Raw genomic sequence first — 27,615 nt, 5'->3', positions numbered from 1 at the left:
CTGATATCTGATGATTACTGGCCCACTGACCTCTGGTTTTCCTCTCCTGAAGTCTACAATCAGTTCCTTGGTCTTGTTGTTATTACACCACTCAGACAAATTCTCAGTCTCCCTCCTGTATGCTGATTCATCACCACCTTTGATACAATGCACACCTCTAACTCCTCAAAGTTACAATAATAAAAGTCAAAGTCAAAGTTAATTCATTATTTTACTTTGTTTTTACAGAGCGGTGCATAGCAGAGCAGTTAGCGTAACACTATTACAACTACAACCTTGGTCAGATTCCTGCTGCTGTCTGTATGGAGTTTATACGTTCTCCCCATGACTGTGTGAGCTTCCTCTAGGTGCTCCCGCTTCCTCCCACAGTGGAAAGACCTACCATTTCGTTGGTTAATTGGTCAGTCTAAATTGCCCGTGATCAGGCTAGGGTTAAATTGGGAGGTTGCTAGGCTGCGTGGCTCGAAGGGCCAGAAGAGACTATTCTGCACTGTGTCTCAAAAAATAAATAAACACATCCCAAAGACGTACGGGTTAACAACAGACAGGATCTCCTGGTCGCCACCCACTTCAACTCTGCTTCACATTCCATTTGGATATGTCCATACTGCCATAATGAGGCCAAACTCAGGTTGGAGAAGCAACACCTCATATACCGTCTGAGTAGTCTCCAGCCCCTTGGCATGAACATTGAATTCTCCAACTTCCATTACTACCCTCTCATTCCTTACCCCATTCCAGTTTCACTCTGCCTCCTCCTCCAGCTGCCTATCACCTCCCTCATGGTTCCACTTCCTTCTACTACCCATAGTGCTTTCTCCTTACATTTTCTTCACCTTTCCTGCCTATCCCCTCACTGCTTCCCCTCCCCCACCCCTTGACCTTTCTCCTTACTGGTTTTTCACCTGGCACCTACCAGCCTTCTCCTTCCCACCCTCCACCCACCTTCTTTATAGGGTTAGTGTATCACTAATATAGTCTCAGTGATATGTGTTCAATTCCCACCACTGCCTCTAAGGAATTTGTACATTCTCCACGTGACTGTGTGAGTTGCCTCTGGGCTCTCGTTTCCTCCTTCATCCCAAAGACATAGGTTAACTAGTGATGGGGGTGTGACTGGGCTGTGCAGGCTTGCTGGGCCGGAAGGGCCTGTTCTGTGCTACATCTCAAAATAAAAAATAAATTAAAATTGCATGCCCACCCACAAGTTGCTAACGCTAACCCATATACCTTTGGAAAGTGGGAGGAGACCAGAGCACCCAGAGGAAATCCACACTGTCTCAGGGAGAATGTACAATCTCCTTAGACCATGGTGGGAACTGTACTTTCATCTTCTGATCGCTAGTGCTGTAAAGCCTTATGATAACATCTACACTACCGCGCTCATCACGTTCCTCTCAAGGGCAGCTAGAGATGGGCAACAAATACTGTATTTGCAGCAACACCAGAAAGCAACGGTACTAGCAAAGTCAAAGTCAAGTTTATTGCCATATTCACTAATGCATGCATGCGCAGTTGCAACAGAAAGCTGACCTGCAGCAGCACAGACACACATTGTCGGATAAGCAGCACTCGGGAAAGATATAAACATAAATTTCACACAATTCTTACAGGAAAGCAATTAGAATAAAATAAACACCAATGCAGTGCAAATACATCAGGATAGTCATACTCTTGTAGATGCGATGTCATGGGAAGAAGATGACCAGACATGCAATTTTTCCTCACATTCTAAGTATTACTGCTTTCTCAACAGTAATAAAATATCTCTTTACACCCAGTGATTTTTGAACAAAAATACAAGGTTATATATATTTTTTTCAATTGTTCTCTATGTTGTTTACTGCATAATATTCAGCTCCCCTTCCTCAATGCCGTGCCTGGAGCAAGGTAGAAACAATTTACCTCACTGGAATATCATTCCAGGCACTAATCAAATCCCTATTCCAGGTATAAGGAATTCCATCTCCAAGGTTAGCTCTCAGGACATTTAAAAACTGAATCAGTGCTTGTAAAGTGTCAAGAGCTACAGGGAAAGGACAGGGGAATGGGATAGGAAGTCAGTGATGATTTGAAGGGGAAATTGGTGTCCTTCTCTGCTGTTGTACACTGCATACATACTTTGATAATAAATGTACTTTGAATCTTTGTCAATTTCCATGATTCTATAATTTTTTCTGCAAGGGTTGATCAGTTTGTCTGTAAGGGGTTTCCAAATTTCCACCACCCTCTGTGATAAAGATTGTTTCCTTACTTCTGCACTAAAAATTCTGGCTCTAATTTTTACAATATATCCACAAAACCACAACTAAAGACTTTTATTTCATTTGGGCATTGGTTCCACTGTCAGAGAACTGTCAGCAATCTAAGAATCAGAAACATGAGAAGATCTGCTTACGCTGAAAATCGAAAGCACAGACACAAACTGCTGGAGAAACTTGAGGTCAGGCAGCATCCATGGAAGTGAATAGACAGTCGACGTTTCAGTCTGAGACCCTTTTTCAGGACTGAGAAGGAAGGGGGAAGATGCCAGAATAAAATGGTGGGGTAGAGGAAGGAGCCTAGCTGGAAGGTGATTAGTGAAGCCTAGTGGGAAAGGTCATGGACTGAAGAAGGAGGAATCTGATAGGAGAGGAGAGCGGACCTTAGGAGAAAGAGAAAGAGGAGGGGACCCAGGGGGAAGTGATAGGCAGGTGAGAAGGGATAAAAGGTCAGAGAGTGGAGAATAGAGTGGGGGGGGGGGGGGGGGAAGGTGAGGAAATTTATTTACCGGAAGGAGAAATCAATATTCATGCCAACAAGTTGGCGGGTACCCAGACAGAATATAAGGTTTTTCTCCTCCACCCATTGGGAAGTCTTGCTTGTGGCAGATGGAGCAGAGGTGCTTGATGAAGCAGACCTCAATTTATTGAAGTGCTGCCTTACCTGGTAGGACAGCCTGGGCCCATAATGGAGGTGACGGAAGAGGTGTATGGGCAGGTGCAGCATTTAGACTGGTTCCAGGGATAGGAGCCAGGAGGGAGATTAGTGGGGAGGGTCGAATGGATAATGGAATTACATAGGGAGAAAATCCTGTGGAAGGGGGTGGCATAAATAGTGGAGAGAAGGAGAGCCTGTTTTTTTAAAGAAGGAGGAAATTGGTAGGTTTATAAAAGATGTTGGTCGACAGTTTGTCTCCAGAGATGGAGACAGAGAGATCAAGAAAGGAGAGGCAGGTGTCAGAGATAGACTGAGTGATTTTCAGAGCAGGGTGAAAGTTAAAGGCAAAATTGACAAAATTGACAGCTCAGCATGGGTGCATTAATGAGCGCCAATGCAGCTGACAATGTAGTGGAGGCAGGGTTGATGAGTATTACTGGGGAAAGCTTCAAACATGGACTGTCCTATGTCGCTAACCAATAAGCAGGCTTAGCTGGGGCCAGAATTCCTTGTTTCATTAGTCAATAATCACTACATTCCACTTTCTGTGTCATATTTTGATCATCTCATAGAATATAAAACATAGAATAAAAAAAAGTATAAAACAGTCCAGCATAAGACAGGCCATCTGGCCTACTACGTTATGCTAATCATGAGAATTGATCCTGATCTTTCTAATCGGTCGATTCCCGGCTGTATAATGAAGCCTACAATAGTTTAGAACCTGTTTTTAGTATCTACTGGGAAGGCCAACATTTCTTGCCCATCCCCAATTGTCCTTGAAAAGGTGGCTGCAACATCAGTTTGCAGGAGCTCCATGAGGGGCTGTGTGAAGAATCTACCTCCTGAAGTGGTCTGGAGTCACATGTAAGCCAGACAAGGTAAGTGTGGGACTTCTCCCTGTCAATCACCCTCCACATCAATGGGAACCCAGGTGGGTTTAATGATTAAGGGTGTTTGACCTGAAACATCAACTCAGTTTCTCTTTTGGCCAATCTTGACTTGCTGAGTAATTCCAATATTTTCAGTTTTTATTTTATGACATGATATCTGTCTTGACAATTTTTCTTGTTTCAAATGGTTATTTAAATTTAAGTTCAAGTCAAGTTCAGGTTGAGTTTTCTGTCATATGTAGAAGATAGGTGAGGTGCTAGTGCAGTGACAAACTTGCTTGTAGCTGAATCATAACTAAACACACTCAGTGGCCACTTCATTAGGTACACCTGTACGTTAATGCAAATACCTAATCAGCCAACGTGTGGCAGTAACTCGATGCATAAACCCATACAGACATGGTCAAGTGGTTCAGTTGTTGTTCAGACCAAACATCAGAATGGGGAAGAAGTGTGATTGAAATGGCTTTGACCATGGAATGATTGTTGGTGCCAGACGAGGTGGTTTGAGTACCTCATAAGCTGCTGATCTACAATTTTCATGCACAACAATCCCTAGAGTTTGCAAAGAATGGTGTGAAAAACAAATAAAAACATCCAGTGAGTGGCAGTCCTGTGGATGAAATTGCCTTGTTAATGAGAGTGGTCAGGGGAGAATGGCCAGACTGGTTCAAGCTGAAGGGAAGGCGACAGTGAATCAGACAACCAAGTGTGCAGAAGGTCATCTCTGAAAGCACACCAGGTTGAACCTTGAAGTGGATGGGCTATAGTAGCAGAAGACCATGAGCATACACTCAATGGTCACTTTGTTAAGTACAGGAAGTATCTAATAAAATGGCCACTCAGACAATACATACATTATACACAACAGTGGAGTAAAGAACACTGTACAAAGCAAAATGTTAGCTCAACCTACAGAGACAAGTCCGTGGTAATGCAGAAGGTGTTCTGTTACTAAAGTAGGGTTAGAGTTGTACAGGTTGGTTCAAGAACCTGATGGTTGTAGATAAGTAGCTGTTCCTGAACCAGGTGGTGTGGGATTTTAGTTTCATAATGGCAGTCAAATTCCTTTGCTGCCTAGGTGGGATTTGAACTCAAGACTTTGGATTGTTAGTGCAGTCCATTGACTTATCTGTCCAGGGACCCAATAACAGCACTACTACTGCACCTCAACATTTTTCACAAACCAAGCTGAACCAAACTCTGCCATGGATGGTCCCAAGCCCAGCTCAGAAAGGAAGAGGGTTGGGCATGGGGCTAGCAATCCCATCCCATAAAACCAGAGCTGCAGAAACACGAACTGAAGATCCAAAGATCTCATGCCTGGGCCAGAAAGATCTTAGAAGATGAACTATACCTGGGGACAACATGAAAGAGTGGCCCAGGATGAAGAACTCTAATGATCTGCTGTTGGTGGCCTATGCCCCAGTAGGTGTGATGGGCTTAAGTATGCCAAAGTAAGTACATATTCATTCTTGCATTAATCAACTGCCTATTAGCACATTCAGGCTATAGAATCTGTCTCTATCCATAGTTTTGATGAATTATCTTTTTATCTGAACTATCTCCACTTTGAAGTACAGCCATTCATCTCTTTAAAAACTTGGATATGACAGCTACTGAGTAGAGCAGACCTGTATTTCCTCATGTGATCATAACATTCCGATTATACAGTGTTTCTCACACTACTTTTTAACATCAGCATCACAAATAAAGCTGGTTGATGCATGATTTATTTCCTAACCTAGTGGCCAAATTAAACTTCTCACCCTTTTGTTTCTGCAGTCACCACGGTGACCAGCAGCTAACCCCTTGTTTCCTGTTCATCCGACTTTAAAGAAAGTCATGCTAGACACATTGAAAGAGGAATGATGGCTTAGCTTCAGAGCATCAACCGAAGGGTTGCATCAGAGGGAAAGGTGCTTGCCAACACAAACCATTTCCATCAACTAATGAAAACAATATGGATCTGTGAGACATTTCAAACTATTGAGCTGTGTCCTGTAATATTTAAGAAAATAGCTGAGGTTCTGGCTAACATATTACTCAACTGCACAAACACAGGTGCAATTCCAGAGTTCTTGCAGTGAACTACAATAATTACAAAGGTCTGTGGTGCATACCAGATAAATACACACTACTTAGACTGATGTTTCCATCGGAAGGAATGCTCATCAAAATGCAGCCAACAGGCAGTTCTTCAGATCAGGATCAGAATCAGGTTTATTATCACTGATATGCACTGAGTGGCTTCTTTATTATGTACACCTGCTTGTTAATGGAAATATCTAATCAGCCGATCACGTGGCAGCAACACAATGCATAAAAACATGTAGACATGGTCAACGGGTTCATTTGTTGTCCAGACCAAACATCAGAATGGGGAAGAAATGTGGTCTAAGTGACTTTGACTGTGGAATAATTGTTGGTGCCAGACAGGGTGGTTTGAGTATCTCAGAAACTGGTAATCTTCTGGGATTTTTATGCACAACAGTCTCTAAAGCAAGTGTTACTAACTTTTTTTTATGCCATGTGTGGTAACTTCTACTTTACAAAAAGACCACTCGACAATTTGATGGCCAAAAGAACATCTTTATCTGGGACGGCAAATGATATTTACAATACAGAGGCTTTCCAGTGCCTCGTGCAGCATGGGTGGTGGAACTATATACAATGCACACTGGAAATAAAACCCTGCTGACCCCGGAACCAGCCTCTTGTTACCAACAGCTTTCTGAATGATAAAAACCTACTTTTAATAATACTCGCATTACAACACCATGGACCCCTACCATTAACCAAGGGGTCTATGTTTCGGAACCCCTGCTCTTGAGTTTACAGCGAATGGTGTGAAAAACAAAAAAAAAATTCAGTGATTGGTAGTTCACTGGGCAAAATCACCTTATTAATGAGAGAGTTCAGAGGAGAATGGCCAGACTGGTTCAAGCTGGCAGGAAGGTGACAATAACTCAAATAACCATGTGTTACAACAGTGGTGTGCAGAAGAGCATCTCTGAAGGCACCACATGATATACTGTACATGCACGTAAAATAAGTAGTACAAAAAGAGAGAAAAATAATGAGATAGTGGTCATGGGTTCATGGACTGTTCATAAATCTGATGGTAGCTGGGAAGAAGCAATTCCTAAAACATTGAGTCTGTGTCTTCAGGCCTTGTGTCTTCTCCCTGATAGTAGTAATGAGAAGAGGATGGTGAGGTCCTTCATGATGGATGCCACTTCTCTGAGGCACCACCTTCTGAAGAAGTCCTCGATCGTGTAGGGGAGGCTAGTGCTCATGATGGAGCTGGCAGATTCTTCAAGCCCTCTGCAGCTTTTTCCATCTGGTGCATTGGTGTCACCTTACCAGATGGTGATGCAACCAAATAGAATGCTCTCCACCATATATCTGTACAGCCTTTAGTGACATACCAAATCTTTTAATGAAATGTGGCCACTAGTATGCCCTCATCATAACTGCATCAATATGTTGGGACCAAGTTAAATCCTCAGATGTTCACACCCAGGATCATCCTATCAACTGCTGTTCCCTTGATAAGGACTGGTGTGAATTCTAGGGATTTCCTTTTCAAAGAGTCAACGATCAATGCCTTGGTCTTACTGATGTTGAGTGCCAGGTTATTGTTCCATCAGCACTCAACCAGCCCATCTATCTCACTCCTGTATGCATCTGAAAATTTTTGAACAGTTTTGTCATCAGCGAATTTATAGATGGTGTTTGAGCTGTCGGCGGAGGCCGACCTTCAAGGAATATGAACTCTGAATGACTAAAGTGAAGGTTAGGAATAGTGTTCACATACACCCCCTTTCCTGCAGATTCTAATTCATACTGGAAACCTTTCCTCATGCACTAACTGCTCTCTGACCCTTTTTTATTTTTGAGATTTTGTGTGAGAGAGGACAGGAGAACCGGGGAGAACCATAGAGCAAAAAAGGCAATAGAGGAATGTAAGATAGGGTAAGAGAGTTAGGCTGTTCGCATTCCCAGACAGCTTAAGGATCAGGAGGCATGAATTTAGACTAACAATTAAAAACAGGATGTAATGAAAAAAACTTATTTTTAAACAAAGAATGGTGGGAACAGAGTTACATGAGGCTTTCAAGTGTGGATTGGAAGAGCATTTGGGGGAAAATAATTTGCAGTACCATAGGGAAAGAGCAAGGTAATGAGATGGAGGGGATTTCTCTCTGAGGAGCCGGCAAAATGTTAGTGGGCAGAATGGCCTCTTTCTGCGCAAGAACAATTCTATGGTTCTTTGGCACTTACTCCAAAATTCACTCTACGGTCAGCTGCTTGCGAACATTGGTCCAGACAGCAGAGACTGCAGAGTCATGGCTACAGCCCAATTCATCACAGGCACCACCCTCTGCAGCACTAACTTCATCAACAGAAGGCACTCCCTAAAGAAGGTGACATCTATCATCAAGAATCCTCACCATCTGGGTCATTGGCTCATGCCTTCTTCTCGCTACTACCATCAGGCAGGGTGCATAGAAACCTGAAGTCACACACCACCATGTATAATTAATATATAATTTATATGCTGGGCTGTAGTGTTCCATATTCAAACTGCAATACTACAACAGATTCCCTCGGTGTGCTACTGAGGGTTTTCTAGAGGCCTTGATGATATCATAAGGAAAACATTAGAGACATCAGTCTCATATATACAGCAATTATGGACGCGTGAGGATTGTGCCATGCGTAATGTGAACAAACTTCTTCATGATTATAGAGAAGAGACTTTACCTATTTCTCATTAAAGCTAACGTCTACAAGGTTTTTTTTTGTCTGGAGATCAAGATGGCAAGTGTACTCCGAGCAATATTACAATATTACATGACACCCAAGTAGATGTGGATTATAAACACAAGAAAAGCTGCAGATATTGAAAATCCAAAGCAACACACAAAATGCTGGAGGAACTCGGCAGGTCAGGTAGCATCTACGGAAATGAATAAGCAGTCGACGTTTTGAGCCGAGAGCCTTCTTCTGGACTGGAAAGGATGGGGATAGATGCCAGATTAAAAAGGTTGGGGCGGGGGAAAGGAGGATAGCTAAAAGATGTTAGGTGAAACCAGGAGGGTTGGAAAGATAAAGGGCTGGAGAAAAAGGAATCTGATGAGAGTGGACCATAGGAGGAAGGGAAGTAGAAGGGAACTCGGGGAGGTGATAGGCAGGTGAGAAGCGGTGAGAGGCTAGAGCAGGGAATAGAAGGAGAGGGAAGGGGAAGGGAATTTTTTTTAAACTGGAAGAAGAAATCGATATTCATGCCATCAGGTGGGAGGTTAACCAGACAGAATACAAGGTGTTACTCCTCCAACCTGAAAGTGGCCTCATCTTGGCATAATCAGAGATCATGGACCAACATGTCGGAATGGGAATAGGAATGGGAATAGGAATCTTTAGCCACGGGGAATTTCTGTTTTTGGTGGATGGAGTGGAAGTGCTCAACGAAGTGGTCCCCCAATGAGACCCAATTTACAACTGGTCTCACCAATGTGGATGAGGCTACGTTGGGAGCACCGGATATGATAGATGACCCTAGCTGTCTATTAGAGAGACTATTTGGGGCCCTGAATGGAGATTAGGGAGGAGATCAATGTAGCACCTAGGCCACATGCAGGGATCAGTGCTGGGAGGGAGATTAGTGGGGAGGGATGAGTGGACAAGGGAATCATAGAGGGAGCAATCCCTATGGAAAGCGGAGGGAGGGAGTAAAGATATGTTTAGTGGTAGGATTCCTTTAAAGGTAGTGGAGGTTGTGAAGAATGATGTTTTGGATGTGTAGGCTCATGGGGCTGTAGCTAAGGACAAGAGGAACTATCACTGTCAAGGTAGTGGGAAGATGGGGTGAGCACAGATGTTCAGGAAATGGGGATGTGGGTGATAGCAGCATCAGTAGTGGAGGAAAGGAATCCCCCCCCCCCCCATTCTTTGGGCACCTTCTTCAAATATGGATGATATTGCTAATGGGGGATTTTAAGAGAATTTGAGCCAGAGCAAGTCAGCTGGAATTTGGCTGCACGAACACATTCTTGTATTCAAATTCCTCTGACAATTGGGAGTGGATGGGTGATTGGTTTTGGAACTTTCTGCTGAAGCTCTGTTGTGCTAAAATAGTAAACCATTTTTGAATGCGGATGACGTGGGTCTAGATAACAGAGAGGAAAATTCATATTGATGTGGACAGAAACTTGGTTGGCTAACAGGAAAGAGTTTGTGCAGAAATAGATCTTACTCTGCTCAATAAATTGTTACAAGCAAAGCATAGCATAGGTCAATATTGGTGCCTTAAATTTCTCAAGTTTCTAAGAATGGTGAAGGGGTCAGTGCTAAATTGACAATGACATAAAAAGACCAAAAGCAAATTTTGAAGAAGGCTTAAAGAGATTACAAAGGGTTATGGGTAGGTTAAGTGAGTGGGCAAAGATCCACAAATGGGGCAGAATGTGGGAAAATGTGAAATGGTTCATTTTGACAAGCAAAAATATTATTTGAACAAGGACAGATTACAGCATTCTGATTTGCAAATGATCTCAATGGCCCATTGCACATTTCATAAAAAGCTAGGAATCAAATATGGTAAATAATTAGCAAAACTAATAGAGTATTATTGATTAGTGCATGAAGAATTGAATGCAAATTTAAGAGGTTATGCATCACTTACACTGGCATTGGTCAGAGCACATGTGGAAAGTTGTTCAGAGCATTGTTTTCCTTACTTAAGAAAGGATGTAAAAGTTTTAGAACTAGTATAGATGCTTGCCAAACAAATACAATACATTCCAATTAATTGGAACACAATGGAACCAGTACATTTTGGCTCAATTTAAGCAGTTGGGCCAATTAGCCAAACTTTCATGCAAATAGTTAAAAAGGTATATAAAAAACAAACTACTCTTTAACTGACTAACAAATAATATATTTAAATGAAATATAGAGCAAATTAGAACATTATCAATACTACTATTAAACTGTGCATCAGCTCCTAATAGTTATTGATGAAGGAATTCATCTGGTGTTTATTGAAAAAGAGATGGACAGACTGGTCTCATAGCCGCTGAATTTTAGATAAATGAGAGGAAATTGATTGAAACGTATGAGGTCCAGTGTGGTTGGATGTGGTCAAGATATTTTCTGTTGAGGGAGAATCTAGAATGAGGTGTGATTGTTTAGATAAGACAGAAATGATTTGAAAGATTTTCTCACAGAGGGTTGTGAGTCTTAAGAATTCTCTGCAGAGAGAACATCACAATACGGAACCTTCAGCCCATGATGTCATGCCAGTTTTTTAAACCTACTCCAAATCAGTTCAACCCTTATGTCCTGCAGATCCCTCCATTTTCCCTTCATCTTCGTGCCTATCTAAGAGTCTCTTGAATGTGCCTCATATATCTGACTATACCACCACCTTTGGCAGTGCATTCCACTCAGAAAACAAAAACGACCCTGAAGATCAGTCAAAAAGAACCTTTGAAAGTTTTCAATACCAAAGTAGATTTTTTTTTGTGACAGTGGGCAGCAATGTAAAGCTGTGATTCCAATCATTTGAGAGGTGGAGCCGGTTTGAGGAGCCAAGTGACCTCGTCCTCTCCTAACAAGTATGATTGCATTCTGTTCTCCATTTACAGCAAGCTGCGCTGTTCAGCACTTTTAATCATTGCCTCTGGCACTGTCTCAACTCAAGTCCAATGGGAAATGATCTGGGGCCTTTGGAATTAGTTGCCTCTAGGATAGAGTATTGAACAATGCCATGCTATTGTTCATCCAAACATCGTTCATTCAGTGTGCAACATGGAAAATCCAGTCGCCCACCCAGGCAGTTTAGGTTTGGTGACTCACTTTGAGCCAAGCTGACAAATGATTCCTGGAGATGTGATCCAAAACTTGGAGGTTCTGTTCATTCTCACTCACGTCCTGCACGTTATTTAGGTCCAAGGTAGTCACATCTAAATAATTCACTCCTACTGCAGAAACACAAACGAACATTGAACATAGACCACAGTACAGGCCATTCAGCCCTTGACATTGTGCCAACCTTTTAACTTACTCTAAGATCAATCTCGTGGATCTCTCCCACATATCCCTTCATTTTTCTTTCATCCATGTGCCTACCTAAGAGCTCCTCAAATGTCCCTAATATATCTGCCTTTATCACCACCTCTGGCAGCGTATTTCTGTGCAAAATACCCTACTTCTGATATTCCCCCCTATACATTCTGTCAATCACCTTAAAATTATGGCCCTCTTTGTATTAATCATTCCCACCCTCCGGGAAAATGTCTCTGGATGTTCACGTTAAGTATCCCTCTTTTCACCTTATATGCCACTGTCAAATCACCTCTCATCCTCCTTCACTCCAAGGAGAAACACCCTAGCTCTCAATTTTTCCTCATAAGACACACTCAGTAGCATCTTGGTAAATCTTCTCTGCACCCTCATCCCTCGACATCCTTCCTATAATGAAGCAACCGGAATTTGACAAAATGAAAACCAGATGATATTGACAATGATAAACATAAAACTTTAGATAACTCGTTCCTTTACTTAGAAAGGTGGAACAGATACGCCAATTTAAAAATCTTTTTACTGAAGCTCGTAATTGTTTTGTTATGTCGGCATGGACTTGTTTTTACTGAAGAATGCTTACTCTGTTGATTTACAAATAAGGATTATTACTGTTCAAATTTGGGAAGAACCTTCTTTCACAATTATTAGTCTGAAGTCGGGCAGACAGGGCTCATCAGCAGTGGCTGGCAGCTCATCTAGGAGAAGGAAAACCCAGATCTCAAACTTCTGCTACCATTCAGCTAGATCCTCTCATGGGGAGGGCTTCGGGAGTAAACTGTGAGGAAGAATCCAGAGCCGGAGTCCCTAAGGTAGTCCTATGGAGAGTGAACGCTGACTTCATCTCCTGCGACGCTGCTGGCGCCGAGCAATCGGTCTCTACCATTCCTTTGGATCCATTAGATGTGTGGAGAGGAGCCTGCTGCATGGGCAACAGCTTGCTCTCCATTTCGTGCTGTCCTGGCTTCCATACTGGCAACGTAGGCACCTAGGGCGCGACATCCTACATCAACCCTGACCAATGTATAGGCTTTGCCGTGAGGTTGGAACTGGGTTAGTATCTACTCATCCTCACCTCTCGAGTCACAACTCCATTAAAAATTCTGCTTCCAACAAGGTTTCTAAGTAGAGACACAAGCGACTACAGATGCTGTGTGCAGTAAGTAATCTGCTGGAAGAACTCAGCAGAGCAAGCAGCATCTGAGGGAGGAAAGGAATTTTTGATGTTATGGGTCGAAACCCTGCAACAAGACCCAACTATGTTCTTCCAGCATATTATTTGTTATCATAGTGCTTTCATTTCCTCTCAGTTTTATCAAAATGAAAACAATTCTTTCTCCTTTTCCTCAGTACTGATAACACTTGCTTGAAGTGTTTACTCTAGCCCAGGACACCCTCTTAAATGAGCTCACAAATATTTCAGATCATTTGCAGATATGAATCACAGGTTTGTCTGAGAGCTTGTGATGGAAGTTCAAACTGAACAGAGACACAGCACTAAACTTTACTCAAGGCACACTCAGGAAGGAGAGCAAAGACCCTGGGACACAACAATCGGTCGAATGGAAAAGGAAACAGCAATCTGTGCAAACAATCGAGCAAAATGTAATTGAATTGTATTCCAACCACTGCATCTGGTTTAAAATTAGGACTGGGGAGAAAATAGAAGGTTGTTGCATAATCAACTGTAAAGCAATGGCGAGGAGAAATAAGCATTGAACATAGAATACTAGAGCGCAGTACAGACCCTTCGGCCCACAATGTGGAGCTGACCTTATAATCTATTCTATGATCAAGCTAACCCTTCCCTTCATTTTTCTATCATCTATGTGCTTATCTAAGAGTCTCTTAAATGTCTTTAATGTATCAGTCTCTAACTCCTCCCTGGTAGTGCATTCAAATCACCTACCACTCTTTGTACAAGAAGAAAACTTACCTCTCACAGTCCTTCCTCTACGGTTTCCTCCAATCATCTTAAAATTAAGCCCCTTTGTATATTTAAAGTCAGTAATGAAATCTTGAATTACCTAGAGCTCCAAACTCTTTGGCCAACCATCAAACTTCCATGTACACTGATTTCATTTTACTTTTCAAGTCAAGTCAAGTCAAGTCAACTTTTATTGTCATTTCGATCATAACTGCTGGTACAGTGCATAGTAAAAATGAGACAACGTTTTTCAGGACCATGGTGTTACATGACACAGTACAAAAAACTAGACTGAACTACGTAATAAAAAAAAACCGCACAGAGAAAGTTACACTAGACTACAGACCTACACAGGACTGCATAAAGTGCACAAAACAGTGCAGGCATTACAATAAATAATAAACAGGACAGTAGGGCAAGGTGTCAGTCCAGGCTTCGGGTATTGAGGAGTCTGATAGCTTGGGGGAAGAAACTGTTACATGGTCTGGTCGTGAGAGCCCGAATGCTTCGGAGCCTTTTCCCAGATGGCACATTTCCCCACATTTCTCCTTCGTCTCCCTACAATGTGAGGGGACAAAATCGGCCTACAAGTTCTAATGTCCCCTCCTATTCACTGTTAACTTTTATTCAAGTCTGATTATCTCTTGGCACCGTGTCATAGTGGTTAGCACAATGCTGTACAGTACAAGCGCCCCGGGTTCAATTCCCCCTGTAAGGAGTTTGTGCATTTTCCCTGTGACCATGTGGGATTCCTCTAGGTGCTCCAGTTACCCCCCACAGCCCAAAAATGTCCCAGTTAGCAGGCTAATTGGTCTTTGTAAATTGTCCCGTGACTAGGGTTAAATCGGGTGATTGCTGGGTGATGTGGCTTGAAGCACCAGAAAGGCCTATTCCGCAATATATCTCAATAAAGACAGAAAGAACGAAGGAAGATGTTTCAGTTTCTTGAGACATTTTCCAATATTAACTCTACTACCTAAAGGTAATTAGTTGTTAGGCTTTGGTTTTCACTGGCATGATCAGATCCTTTGCCTGCCCTTTTCTCCGTAGCTAGCAGCATAGAGCTTCTTATTCTAGCTTCTTCCTCTGTCCTTTCCAGTCTTGATGAAGGGACTTGGCCCAAAACCTTAACTCTTTATTCTTTTCCACAGAAGATGCTTGATCTGCTGAGTTCCTCCAGCATTTTGTACGTTTTACTCTGGCAGCATAAAACTGAGCAGCTAGTGTTGAAAAAGCACACTATGTAACCAGCATGCTCATTAGCGCATATGCAATAGTGCGAGAAGCTCATGGACCCCTCACAGGTACCATAAGCATACCTGCCCAGTAGAGGGGGATGTTGAGCAAATAAATCACCTGGGATTAAGAAACAGACAAAATATTGGAGAAACTCAGCAGGTTAAGCAGCATCTATGGAAGTGAATAGACAGTCAACATTTCTTCAGGATTGAAATGGAAAGGGGAAGACACCAGAAATAAAAAGTGGGGGGAGGGGAAGGAGGATAGCTAGAAGGTGATGAGTGAAGCCAGGTGGGTAGTAAAGAGAAAGGACTGGAGAGGAAGGGCTCTGATAGGAGAGGAGAGTGGACCATAGGAGAAAGGGAAGGGGTAGGGTATAGGTGATAGGCAGGTGAGAAGAGTTAATATGCCAGAGTGGGTAACAGCAGAAGAGGGGAATGGACGGGAATTTTGTTTTTTTTAAACCAGAAGGAGAAAACTGATATTCATATCATCAGGTTGGAGCACGTTCATGTCTTCTTGGGCTGTAGTCCCTGGAGTTCAGGAGAATGAGGGAGGATCTCATAGAAACATTCCGAATGTTAAAAGGCCTGAACAGGTTAGATATGGCAAAGTTATTTCCCATGGTAAGGGAATCTGGGACAAAAGGGCACAACTTCAGGATTGAAGGATGTCCATTTAGAACAGAGATGCGGAGAAATTACTTTAGTCAGAGGTTGGTAAAGCTGTGGAATTTGGTGCCACGAGCAGCTGTGGAGGCCAAGTCACTGGGTGCATTTAAGGCAGAGATAGATAGGTTCTTGATTAGCCAGGGCATCAAAGGGTGTGGGGAGAAGGCAGGGGAGTGGGATGACTGGAAAAATTGGATCAGCCCATGATTGAATGGCGGATAATACTCAATGGGCCAAAAGGCCTACTTCTGCTCCTATATCTTATGGTAACATAAATCTGAAAGGACAATCTACCAGGATGGGGTAAGGATGACTGAACAAATGCAGGGTGAGAAACGTGGAGCATAACTAACTTGCTTCTGCAATAAAGAAAACAACTAATTCCAGTATTACCAATGCATAGAAATGAAGTACTATATTGAAATATTCATGAGATTTCCTGGAGAATAAAGCGATAAAGCAATTTAATACAATAAGGACCTGCATTTATGAAGCATCTCTCACAACATCCTCTATACATGTAGTCAGTGAACTACTTCTTAGCTGTCATAACATATAGTAGCTCCCAACTTAGGCAGAGCAATACAACTGGTAAATGGAAAGGGTTGGATACAGTCCAGTCCACCACAGGCAAAATCCTCCTCACCATTGAATACACTTACATGGAGCACTGCAACAAGAAAGCAGCATCCTTCATTAAGATGCCGCGATCCAGGCTATGCTCTCTACTCACTACTACCATCAGGCAGGAGGTACAAAAGTTGTAGGTCCATCCCACTCGGTCCAGGAACAGGCATTAACCTACAACCATCAGCCTGAATAATTTCATTCACCTCAACTTTGAAATGATTCCACGTCCTACCGACTCACTTTCAAGGACTCTTTACAACTCATATTCTCAGTGTTAGTTTTACTTGCACAGTTTGTCTTCTTTTGCACTTTGGTTGTTTGTCAGTCTTCATTTCTATATATCATTTTTTAATAGAAATTCTATTGTATTTTTTTTTAGGTAAATGACTGCAAGAAAATGTATCTTAATACAGTATACGGTAACGTTGCATACTTTGAAAAAGAAGATAATCAGAACTTTGAGCACTCCACAGACAGAGATGGGAGCATTTATATTGGTGAATCTGTAAGCAGAAAAAATTTCAAGGTGCATAATTTATACATTCTTTGATAATAAATGTCCTTTGAATCTTTGAATCCACATAGTTTATCTTGCATGCTGTTCATACTCCTCCAAGTGGACCACAACCTCATTGTGGTTTGGAGTCTTGCATACCTCAATGACCCAGAGAACAGGGCTGGAGTCAGGGCTTTCTGCATTGCCTCTTGGAAGGGTCACCCATTCCAAATAGGTAAAAGAGTAGAGTACAGAATAATAATTGTCCATTAGCCCTCCAGTTTCAGGGGCTCAGCTCAGGGCTATCAACCCTGACTGGTAAAACAAAATTGTTACGGAAGCAGCAATGAAGAATCCTTCTACATCTAAGTCTGATGGTATTCCTGAGTCTCCACCCTGGACTTACATGACTGACAGTGAAAGCTGAGAAGAAAAGCTCTGACACCATGAAGGAAGCCCTGAAATGGAGGACCTTCATTGCTGTCCTAAACACCAGCAGTGCAACAGGCACAACAAAAAAAACCTGTTCATACAGATCAAATCATTACACAGCACATTGAGGTAGAACACAGTAAAATGATAACAGGATGTGGAATAATGTGCACAAGTAAACATTAAGATGCAAGAGCACCACGAGGCAGATTGTAAGATCAAGAACCTGACTAGGGAACTATTCAATTGTATTACAACAGGGTAGAAGCTGTCCTTTAGCCTGGTGGTATGTGCTTTCAGGCTCCAGTGGAAGAGCAGAGAAGAGAGAATGTCCAGTGTGGGAGTGGTGTTTGAGCATGTTGGCTGTTTTACTGAGGCAGATTCCATGGAGCAGAGCCTGCTTTCCATGATTTGCTGAGCTGCACATAGGTGTCATATGTGCCGCATGAGGGAATCACAGTACACATTGAGACAAAATGTCAATCAGCTTGCAGATAGAGTCATATAGCACTACAGTATAGAAGCAGGCCCTTTGGCCCATCTAGTCCATGCCCAACGATTATTCTCTTGAGTCCCATTGACCTGCACCTGGACCATAGATTTCTATACCTCCCATCCACGTACTTATCCAAACGTCTCTTAATTGTTGAAATCAAACCCGCCTCCACCACTTCCCCTGGCAGCTCGTTCCACATTCTCACCACTCTCTGAGTGAAGAAGTCCCCCCCCACATTCCCCTTAACTATTTCACCTTTCAAGTTTAAATTTAATTGTCATTCAACCATACACACGAATAGATCCAAACGAAACAGCGTTCCTCTGGCACCAAAGTGCAAAACATAGAACCAGCAGTCATACACAGCACGTGTATCACAGATAATTATGATAGCAGAGAAACACACGGTTTATAAAAACAATATTAAAATGTAATGATATAGCCCAAGTCCCGAGTTTCACGGTCTGTAGATTGATGGTGCTTGGATGTTGTCCTTGAGCCATGTTTCTACATGATCATCCCACAGCAGTTCCTCATATCGACAGAGCAGCTGCAGATGAATGCAATCCTACTTGCCTCCCACTGAGCGAACACAGGAGAGCAGCACCGATGGGAGGGCCTAGCTGACAACCAGCTCAGAATCCAGCCACACACAGCTGGATCCGGCTTCTCCTTCCCTGGTGGCTGCAACAGGCAGCCCTGAGGCACGAGGGCCTGTCCGCACCACAACCAAGGCCATGCAGCTCCCCTGCTGTCGGATTCACCAATGAACCAGTGAATAGGACTCACAGTATTCTACATTACCAATTTTCAACAGGGTCTTGAGAGCACAATAAAAATGTCCTGCACCACTCGTTGGATTGTGCACCGCTGTTGTGGCCTACTTGCTTGGAAGGCTGAAGCAGGCTGCAAAATAGTGCAACAAGTCCAGCTCCATCGCTATTCTGCAACCTGCTACTGGGGTAGACCTGCTGTCCTTGGTGTTCTTAATATCCAGCAGTGTCTTTCGATCGTGAAGAAGATGTAAAGGATGAACATTTGTGCTTTGTTTGGACCTGGAGTGGCCACTGCGACCAAGGGCACTGCCATCTTATCAGAAACCTTTCACCCTTAAACCGTAACCACTCGTCCTAGTCTCACCCAACCTCAATGGTAAAAGCTTGCTTGCAATTACCCTACCTACATCCCTCATAATTTTGTATACAGTATCAAATCTCCCCTCATTCTCCTACACTCCTGACCAATTCAATCTTTCTCTATAACCTAGGTCCTCAAGGCCCAGTAACATATGTACTGTACATTTTGTCTATTTTTTTCAATCCTATTGATATCTTCCCTGTAGAAAAGTGACCAAAACAGCACACAGGACAGTGGATTCTGGTTAATTGGGTCATCAGGAAATCAGGGCAAAAACTAATTGGAAAATAGCCAGGATTCCCTTCTTTTATTTGGGACACTATGCCGCTCAACTGGGACAGAAGACCATTGCCAAACTGGTCCTACCTAGCGTCAGTCACACACACTTTTGTGGCTGTTAGTCACTACACAATACATAGAGCAAATAAATTATAAATAACATGAGTTATGTGTGTTTGTGTTCAAACAGAACAGTGATTTTTGTCACTGATAGTTGATGAGAAATAAGCAGTAAGACAATTCAGAACTGTTTTGCTCACTGTGGTTTCAAGCATTCAGGCTTGGAGATGCCAGAAACAGCCAAGAGTGAAAATGAAATTATTTCACTATTTCAACAAGTTAGGAACTATGAAGGAATTGAAGGTATCAACAATCATCTTGAATATTACAACAAAACTGAAGAGTTGGAGGATGTAACCATCAAAAGCATTGTATGAAGACAGTCCATTATCTTCATTAGATGTCTATGCTGATCTTGCTCTGTGTACACTGGATGAATTCTTCCGTCAATAATTGTTGGGAACTAATCCAAACACGAGAAAATCTGCAGAGCTGGAAATCCAAAGCGATACACACAAAATGCAGGAGGATTTCAGCAGCAGGTCCGAAACATCGACTGTTACTCTTTTCTATGGATGCTGCCTGACCTGCTGAGTTTCTCTAGCATTTTGTGTGTGTTGCATTGGGAACTAATACACAGTTTTATAGTACTGTAGTACTATTGGTAGTGTTCTAATTTGTTTGTGTTTCATGTAAATACAGCACACAATTTATTACTCAGTTTGTCTTTTTAAATACTTCCCTGAAACTTCAGCTAATTGGGACAGCCGCTTAACTGGGCCAAAATGCACTTGTCCCAGTGTTTCCCAACTAACTGGAATCCGCTGAACACCAAATTAGGCTTTACCAACATCTTAACCAACTTCAGCATATCATCCCAACTCCTGTACTCAATACTTTGATTTCAGAAGGCCAATGCTCTCTTTATGACCCTATCTACCCATGATGCCACCTACAAGAAATTATGGATCTATACGGATGGATCTATATCTACTGCACTCCTCGGTGCCCTACCAATCACTGTATAATATTTGCTTCACAGAGCTCTGCGGCAACATGGGATCCAGCTCCTGTGTACAATTGACTACAAGTCAACAACACGGTCAAGGGCAGCAGCACAGCCAGAGACAACGCATTACAAGGATTTCAAACATATTTTGAAGTGTTCAACCCCACCCACCAGTTCTACACCCTTCCGGTGGTAAGGCCCCTCAAGACTGATGTCATTTCCTTATCCACTTGGAACTCCTGCACTGAAGGCATCCAATGACCGGCTATGTAATGGCAAATGAAATAGTTTAGGAGTGAAGGGTAATTCCTGATATGATGAATAATTGTGTCCACCCAGAGAAGTGATCTCAGTTTGATTGGATCTGGGTTTCCAAATTTTTCAGCACAACTGGGAAACAAATTTTCATCTGATAGAGATAGAGTTTTACAGCACAGAAACAGACCTCACTTGTCCATGTCAACTTTCAAGTACCCATCTGCACCGTCAGATTGAGGGACCACTTTGTTGAGCACTGGCTCTTTCTGATAGAATCTCCCAGGGGCCACCCATTTCAGTTTGACTTGTCCATGGTCCATGGTTTCTATTAATGCCACAATGAGGCCAAACTCGGGTTGTAGAAGCAGCACCTCGTATTCATTACCTCGAGGCATTAGCTAGCCTCTAATCCAGGCATGGGCAAACTACGGCCCGGGGGCCATATGCGGCCCGTTAAGCTTTTTAATCCGGCCCGCAGAACTTGATGAAATTATATTAATAAACCTTGTTAACGTTTTTTCCCCCGCAATTCTGGCGTTTTTGCCACAACAAAACTAAATCCAGACTTTGATGCGCTGGCTAAAAAGGGAGACCAACAACACTGTTCCCACTGAAATAAAAAATAAGTTTCTTCGTTGTGTTATGTAAAAAATGCATTTGAAAATATTTTTTTCAATAAGCCTTACACGTTACATGTCATTTCTGTTAAGTGATGGACATGAGTAGTGCGCAGGTGCACGTACGTTCTCAAAATAAAAAATGCGCTCCAGATCAAATAACGCACTCCGCATACTGGCGCGCTGTCACTGTTCTGTCCTTGTGCTGGTCGTTGTTGAGTTTTGGCACAGGGGACAATTGAATAAGAAGGAGCAGGACAAGTAGACCTGCATCTCCTACCGTTTTTGAAATAAAGACAGTCAGGAGGGGAGTGATGATGATAATATCTTGAAGGATAACAGAATTTTCAGTGCTTTAAAAGAATAACTGTTACTATTAAAAAAAGCTGTATTTTATTCATTTAATTTTCAGTGTTTTAAAAGTAATTTCAATAAATAGCTAAATACCATGGGACTTCAAAGACAGATATTTTGTTGTAATGCATTTGTTCATTTTCAATTGAAATTAAAGCACATGTTTTCTACATATCCCATGATATTTTATTTTCTCTTATGAGGTGCATTACCAAAACACTCCGTCCATCTGCTCCTGGTCCGGCCCCCCTGTCAAATTTTAGAACCCTTTGTGGCCCACAAGTCAAAAAGTTTGCCCACCCCTGCTCTAATCCATCGGCATAAACATTGATTTCTCTAACTTTCAGTAATTTCTCCCTCCTCTTCTCTCTCTCTTTTTTCCATTCCCTATTCTGGTTAACCTTCCACTCTTCTCCTCACCTGTATTATTTCTTTTTGGTTCCTCTCCTTCTTCCTTTTCTTTCACCAGCATCTCTTATCAGATTCTTTCATCTTCTGCCTTTTACTTCTTCTACCTATCACCTTCCTGCCTCGCATTCCCCCCTCCACCCATCCACTCACCTTTCCCCTTCACTTGGTCTCATTTTTCACTTGGCAGCCTTTATCCTTCCCCTCCCTCCACCTTCTTATTCTGGCTTCTTTTCCAGCCCTGATAAAAGATCTTGGCCCAAAACATCGACTGTTTATTTCCCTCCATAGATGCTGCCTGACTTTCTGAGCTCCTCCAGCACTTTTTTCTGCATGTTCTCTGCTTGCATCTGCAATAATCCCTTCTAGCAGCACTTGGTATCGACTTTCATAGCTTGGAAAAGGAATTGGAATATGGTGGCATCATCTGCAAACTTGTCGATGGAATTCGAGTAGAATCTCGCAGAGCATTAATGAGCTTTCAGGGAGTAGAGTAGGGGCCAAGGACACAAACCTGTGCTCGTTTACATCTTGTGAGAGTTCCTGCTGCTGCCATCGCCCTCTGATGTTTGGGATACATTTCCAAGTAACTCATGGAAGTCATGTAAATAACGTTTGCTTTTCTCATTAAACCCATCTATTTATTTGAATGGACAATGCATCCAAGAACACCTCCTCAGCATTAGTCCCTCTCCTTTTTATGTATACTTATTTAATTTAATGTACTTTTTATGTAATTTATAGTTTTTATTACTATGTATGGCAATATACTGCTGTCACGAAACAACCAATTTCATGACATATGCCGGCGATATTAATCGTGATTCAGATTCTGAATGTCGATTGCTGGTGCTTTTCAAAGTGCTATGCTAACCACTACTGTGCATGACAACCTACAGAAATATTGCCCAATCTCAAATATCCTTGTCGTCATTGAGGTGGCAGGGATTGAAACAACATATCCTGATTCACACAAGAAACCCTCCAGACTGAACCATACAAAGACAAAATGCATAAATGGATAAAACATATAATTTATGAATGGACACATTATATGAGAATCTGCCACATTACACTGATCAAACTCAAACAATTTCACTCAGCAGAATTCCTGTGAATTAGAACGATTCTAACCTTGTAGACTTGGCCATAGGTCCCATTGCCGACCACTTCAACCAGCTCAAATATCCCTGCAGGATCCTGAGGGAAGAAAACCACACTTAATAAATAATAGAACCGTTCATTCACTAGCCTCTGAAGAGATGCACAATTCCAAATCAAATTGATTATAAAAACCATATACACACATCTGCTTCCCCACACTGCATACATTAAAACGAGGGTACAGTGGAGTGGTGGTTCAGACAATTGGTTTATTATTGTAGCATAGAGTCATGGAGCAATACAGCAGAGACTCAGACCCTTTGGCCCAATAAGTCTATGTGCCGAGATACTGTAAAAAGCTTTTATGTGTCATCCAGACTAATAACTCAGATTGCATTGAGTTGGTAAAATGAAAACAGAATGCAGAATATTGTGTTACATTTACAGAGGAAGTGCAGTCCTGGTGTACAAATAAGCACGGGGCCAAAACAAGGAAGATTGTCAAAGTCTGTTTGAGTATCTTATAACTGTTGTCCTTGAGCCTGGTGGTATGCATCCTCAAGCTCTTCTATCACTAGGCGATGGGGGGGGGGGGGGGGTAGTGGAAGAAGGAAGAATGAAAGGGGTGGGAGAGGCCCTTGATAATGTTGGCTGCCTTCCCAGGGTAGTGGAAGTATTGAGGGGAGGCTGGTTTGTGTGATAGACAGGGCTATATTTACAATTTTCTGCAATTTCTTGTGTTCTTGTGCAGAGCAGTTTCCATACCAAAGTATCCAGCCAGAATGTTTTCTCCAGTGCATCTGTAAAAACTGGTAAGGTTCACCAAGACGTGCCAAGTCTCAGTACTCTGAGGAAGTCGAGGAGCCAATATGCTTTTGACAGGACTCAAGCCACAGTTCTGAGGAATTGGAATTAAAATGGTTGACCACACCAGGAACCATTTCTGGTGCACCCAGTGCGGCCTCCTCCACATAGATAAGACCCGACGTATAGTTGGGCCTGCTTTGTCGATCACTTTTGCTCCATCTGCAAAAAGCAGGACTTCCCAGTGGCTAACCATTTTAATTCTAATCCCCATTTCCATTCCAATGAATTGTAGCGTGGCCTCCTCTACTGCCACAATGACGCTACATTTAGCTTATATTCCGTCTCCAACCTGCTAGCATGAGCATTGATTTCTTCATCTTCTGGTAAATTATTCCCCTCACCCTCCCTCTTCTTCTATTCCTCACTTTGAACCCCTCCCTACATTACCTCTTCTTTCCTCACTGGCCTATTGCCATCCCTTTGTGCCTTTCCTCCTCCCCTTTCTCCCATGGTCCCTTCTCCACTCCTATCGGATTCCTTCTTCTCCAGTCCTTTTTCCACCTATCACCTCCTAGCTTCTTACTTCATACCCCCTCTCCAACCCACCTGGCTTCACCAATCGCCTTCTAGCTTGTACTCCTTCCAAACCCCCTCCCCCTTTTCTTATTCTTACCCTTTCCTCGCTTCCTTTCCAGTTCTGATTAAGGTTCACAGCCCAAAATGTCAACTGTTTATTTGTTTCCATAGATGCTGTGTTAAGGAAATAGGGGAGGGGGTTGTGGGGAAAAGCTCCCAATGTTGTGTATCTCAAATAGCCTCTGATGATCAAGTTGCTAAGCCCAGCAGAACAATTGCTAGACAGGAGAAGGGGCAAAGTTGCATTACTGATGACTTAAAATCTGTCACTTCAGGCAGATGAGGCTAGTCATCTGTGGTTGGCAGCTTATCTAGGAGGAGCAAAACTCCGATCTCAAACCTCTGCTCTCTTTTGGCTATATCCTCTCATGGCGAAGGCTTCGGCTGTAAATGCTGATGAAAAATCCAGAGCTGGAGTCCCTAAGGCAGTTCTATGTTGTGTTCAACACTGACTGGCAACTTCCCGCGATGCTGCTGGTGACAAACTGTATTGGTCTCTGCCGTTCCTTTAGATTCATCAGCTGTGTGGAGAGGAGGAGCCTGCGAAATTTTTCACATCCTGCTCTCCATAACGTACTGCCCTGGCTTGTGCATCACATAGACAGCTGAGAAGTAACATTCATGGTTGACTTTGAACAACAGAGGCCTCAATAGAATCTGCCTGACCTGCTGAGTTTCTCCAGCGTTTTGTGGGTGTACCTCTTATCCTCCGTCACTTCGAAGAGAAAAGGCTTAGCTCACTCAACCTTTCCTCATTGGACGTGCTCTCTGATCTAGGACAGAGAACTTGGTGTTTCAGGGAAAATATGTGGAGAATGGGACTGATAATGACAGCTGGTCTAGACTTGATCGGCTCAATGGCCTACTGCGAAAACACTGATATCCTTCAAGGAAGAAACTCAACTATCTTCACTCTGTCTGACACACATGATTCAAGAGGCCCTTGTGTGATTAGCTCGACTTGAAGGACTCATAGGAATGGTTATAGACCCAACTCATCTAAGCAGGCCAGCATGCCAATCTGAACTAGTGTAATTTGCCCACGTTTTCCCCAAATGCTAAATCTTTTCTATTCATATTCAAAATGTCTTTTAAATATGATCATTGTAATCGCCTCAGACACTTTCTCAGGGAGCCCGTTGAATAGAGCTAGCACCCTCTGTCTGGAAAAAAAGATGTCCCTTTCATTTAAAACCTTTGGTTCATGATTCCCAACCCTGGGGAAAAGATCCCATCTATTTCCCTCATGGTTTTACAGGTGGATCGGGAATAAAGTGAGTAATCCATCGCTGAATTTCGCCGGTCCCGTTCCTCAAGTGGTTTTAATCTTAGGCAGAAGCGCAAAAGCGTGGCAGTAGGCTGAAGTGACAAGACGCTCAATCAGTAACTGTAAGTAGGAAATCAGAAACTCAAGAGATCCCGCAGATGCTGGAAATCCAGAGTAACACACAGACACTGCAGGTCAGGCAACATTCATGAACTTTTGATGAAGGGTTTCGGCCCGAAACGTCGGCTGTAAGTGGCAAGTAACCTCATAACGGAGAGGAGTGACGGAGCACTCTCTGCCCAGAAAGCTCTCCACCAATAGATGAAAGACTCATTTTTAAACGCCTGTCTGATCCTACGCACGGGGTTTGAGAGGTTGCATCTCTAAAGATCTCATTAACCTGGCCTGAGCGTGATCAAATAGCATTAACATTTACTAGCAAAGAAGACTTGTGCGTTAATTCACCTCAGAGATTCGGAGATCTGCAGCCCAACTCTCCACAGTGCACACGCGTTAAATGCAACTTACCCGCAAGCAGGACAGATCAATGTTATCGAGGCTCTTGGCTGGGAAGTCTCGAGCCATCTTTGGGCTACTTTCAACCTCCGAGTCGAGTGAAAAGTTGTTCAGATCCTCAACACCCCCCCCCCCCTTACCCCCGCCCCCCACTTGGGCGAGTAGTTAGAGGGTCACCTCGGCGCTGTCAGTTCATGGTGAATCTCTCGCGCTCTCTTTCTCTCTCTCTCTCACTCACTCTGCCCCAGTCTAACTGACAAACACAGGAAGCATCGACATCCACAGAGAGGCAGAACCCGGAAAACACAGCCAGAGGAAATGAACCAGAGGGCCGGCAAAGAAATCTTGTTACAGGAACAGAAAGAACACCCAAAACTTAGTGACATTTCCCGAAGAAAGGCAAGGAACTGACGTAGAGTATCTCTGCGGAGCTGCTCTCTCGGCTGGCGAACTCAACGAGCCAGTCGCAGGAGAGTTGGTGAAGTATACAGGTCTGGACTCGGACCACATTTCCCCGGTGCTTGATAAGCCAACACAACCCCTGTTCGTGATTGAATGCAGCAACTTTAAGACACACGACCACTAATAACACTGCATTCATGCGATTGTTTTACCTCGTACTACCTCACTGCTGAATTTATCTGTATGAACAGTGTTCAAAGCAGGCTTTTCAATGGACCTCGGTTCGTGTGACAATCATCTCACCGTCAGTGACACGGCACGGAGCCTCAGCGACCACCCCCCCGTAACATAACCAGGAAAAGGATTGCACCTATTTCTTGCTGTGGTGGCCCTTCACCATATATTGCATTGATATCGAATCACCAAAGACAATCTGTATAATTGGGACATGATTGCTTTTAAGAAATTATCTTTTACCTCCTATTGTTACACCAAAGAAGGATATGAAGAAGGTGCAGAAAAGATGCACAAGAATATTTTTCCATTATCTCTTCTGCTTACCCTCTTACCCCTCCCCTCACCTGCCCGTCATCTCCTGCTGGTGCCCCTCCTCCCATGATCCACTCTCCCCTGCCGTCAGATTCCCCCATCTTCTGCCCGTTACCTCTTCCACGTATCCCCGCCCACCTTCTCACCACCCCCTCTCCCCCACCCAGTCACCTTCCCCCTCACCTGGCCTCACTGAACATCTGCCAGCTTGTGCTCCTCCCCCTCACGTCACCTTCCCCCTTCCTATCCAGTCTTGAAGAAGGGTCTTGGCTCAGAACATTGATTGTTCATTCCTTGACATCAGAGGTTCCCAACCTGGGGTCTACAGATCCTTGCTTAGTGGTCCATGGTATTAAAAATGTTGGACACCCTGTTCTCCATCTGTGCTGCCCGACCTGATGAGTTCCTCCAGCATTTT

General features: G+C 43.1%; 1 protein-coding gene across 2 annotated transcripts in view; it reads right to left on the bottom strand.

The window, feature by feature from the left end:
* Positions 1-26,408, bottom strand: part of LOC140734170 (mitogen-activated protein kinase kinase kinase kinase 4) — a 321,905-nt gene extending 295,497 nt beyond the window's left edge. The window contains exons 1-2 of one of the 2 annotated variants that reach the window (XM_073057807.1): positions 26,259-26,408; positions 23,051-23,116 (exon numbers count right to left, since the gene is read on the bottom strand). In XM_073057807.1, the coding sequence (XP_072913908.1) occupies positions 23,051-23,116; positions 26,259-26,315 (123 nt within the window). In that variant the 5' untranslated portion in view covers positions 26,316-26,408. The remainder of the gene's footprint in view (positions 1-23,050; positions 23,117-26,258) is intronic. The other variant, XM_073057808.1, reaches the window with a different exon arrangement.
* Positions 26,409-27,615: the final 1,207 nt, after the last annotated feature.

Source organism: Hemitrygon akajei, chromosome 10 (assembly GCF_048418815.1).
Source record: "Hemitrygon akajei chromosome 10, sHemAka1.3, whole genome shotgun sequence".
In the NCBI taxonomy this organism is placed as follows: Eukaryota; Metazoa; Chordata; class Chondrichthyes; order Myliobatiformes; family Dasyatidae; genus Hemitrygon; species Hemitrygon akajei.
The sequence above is the reverse complement of the archived record's forward strand: the minus strand, read 5'-3'. Positions and strand labels throughout refer to the sequence as shown.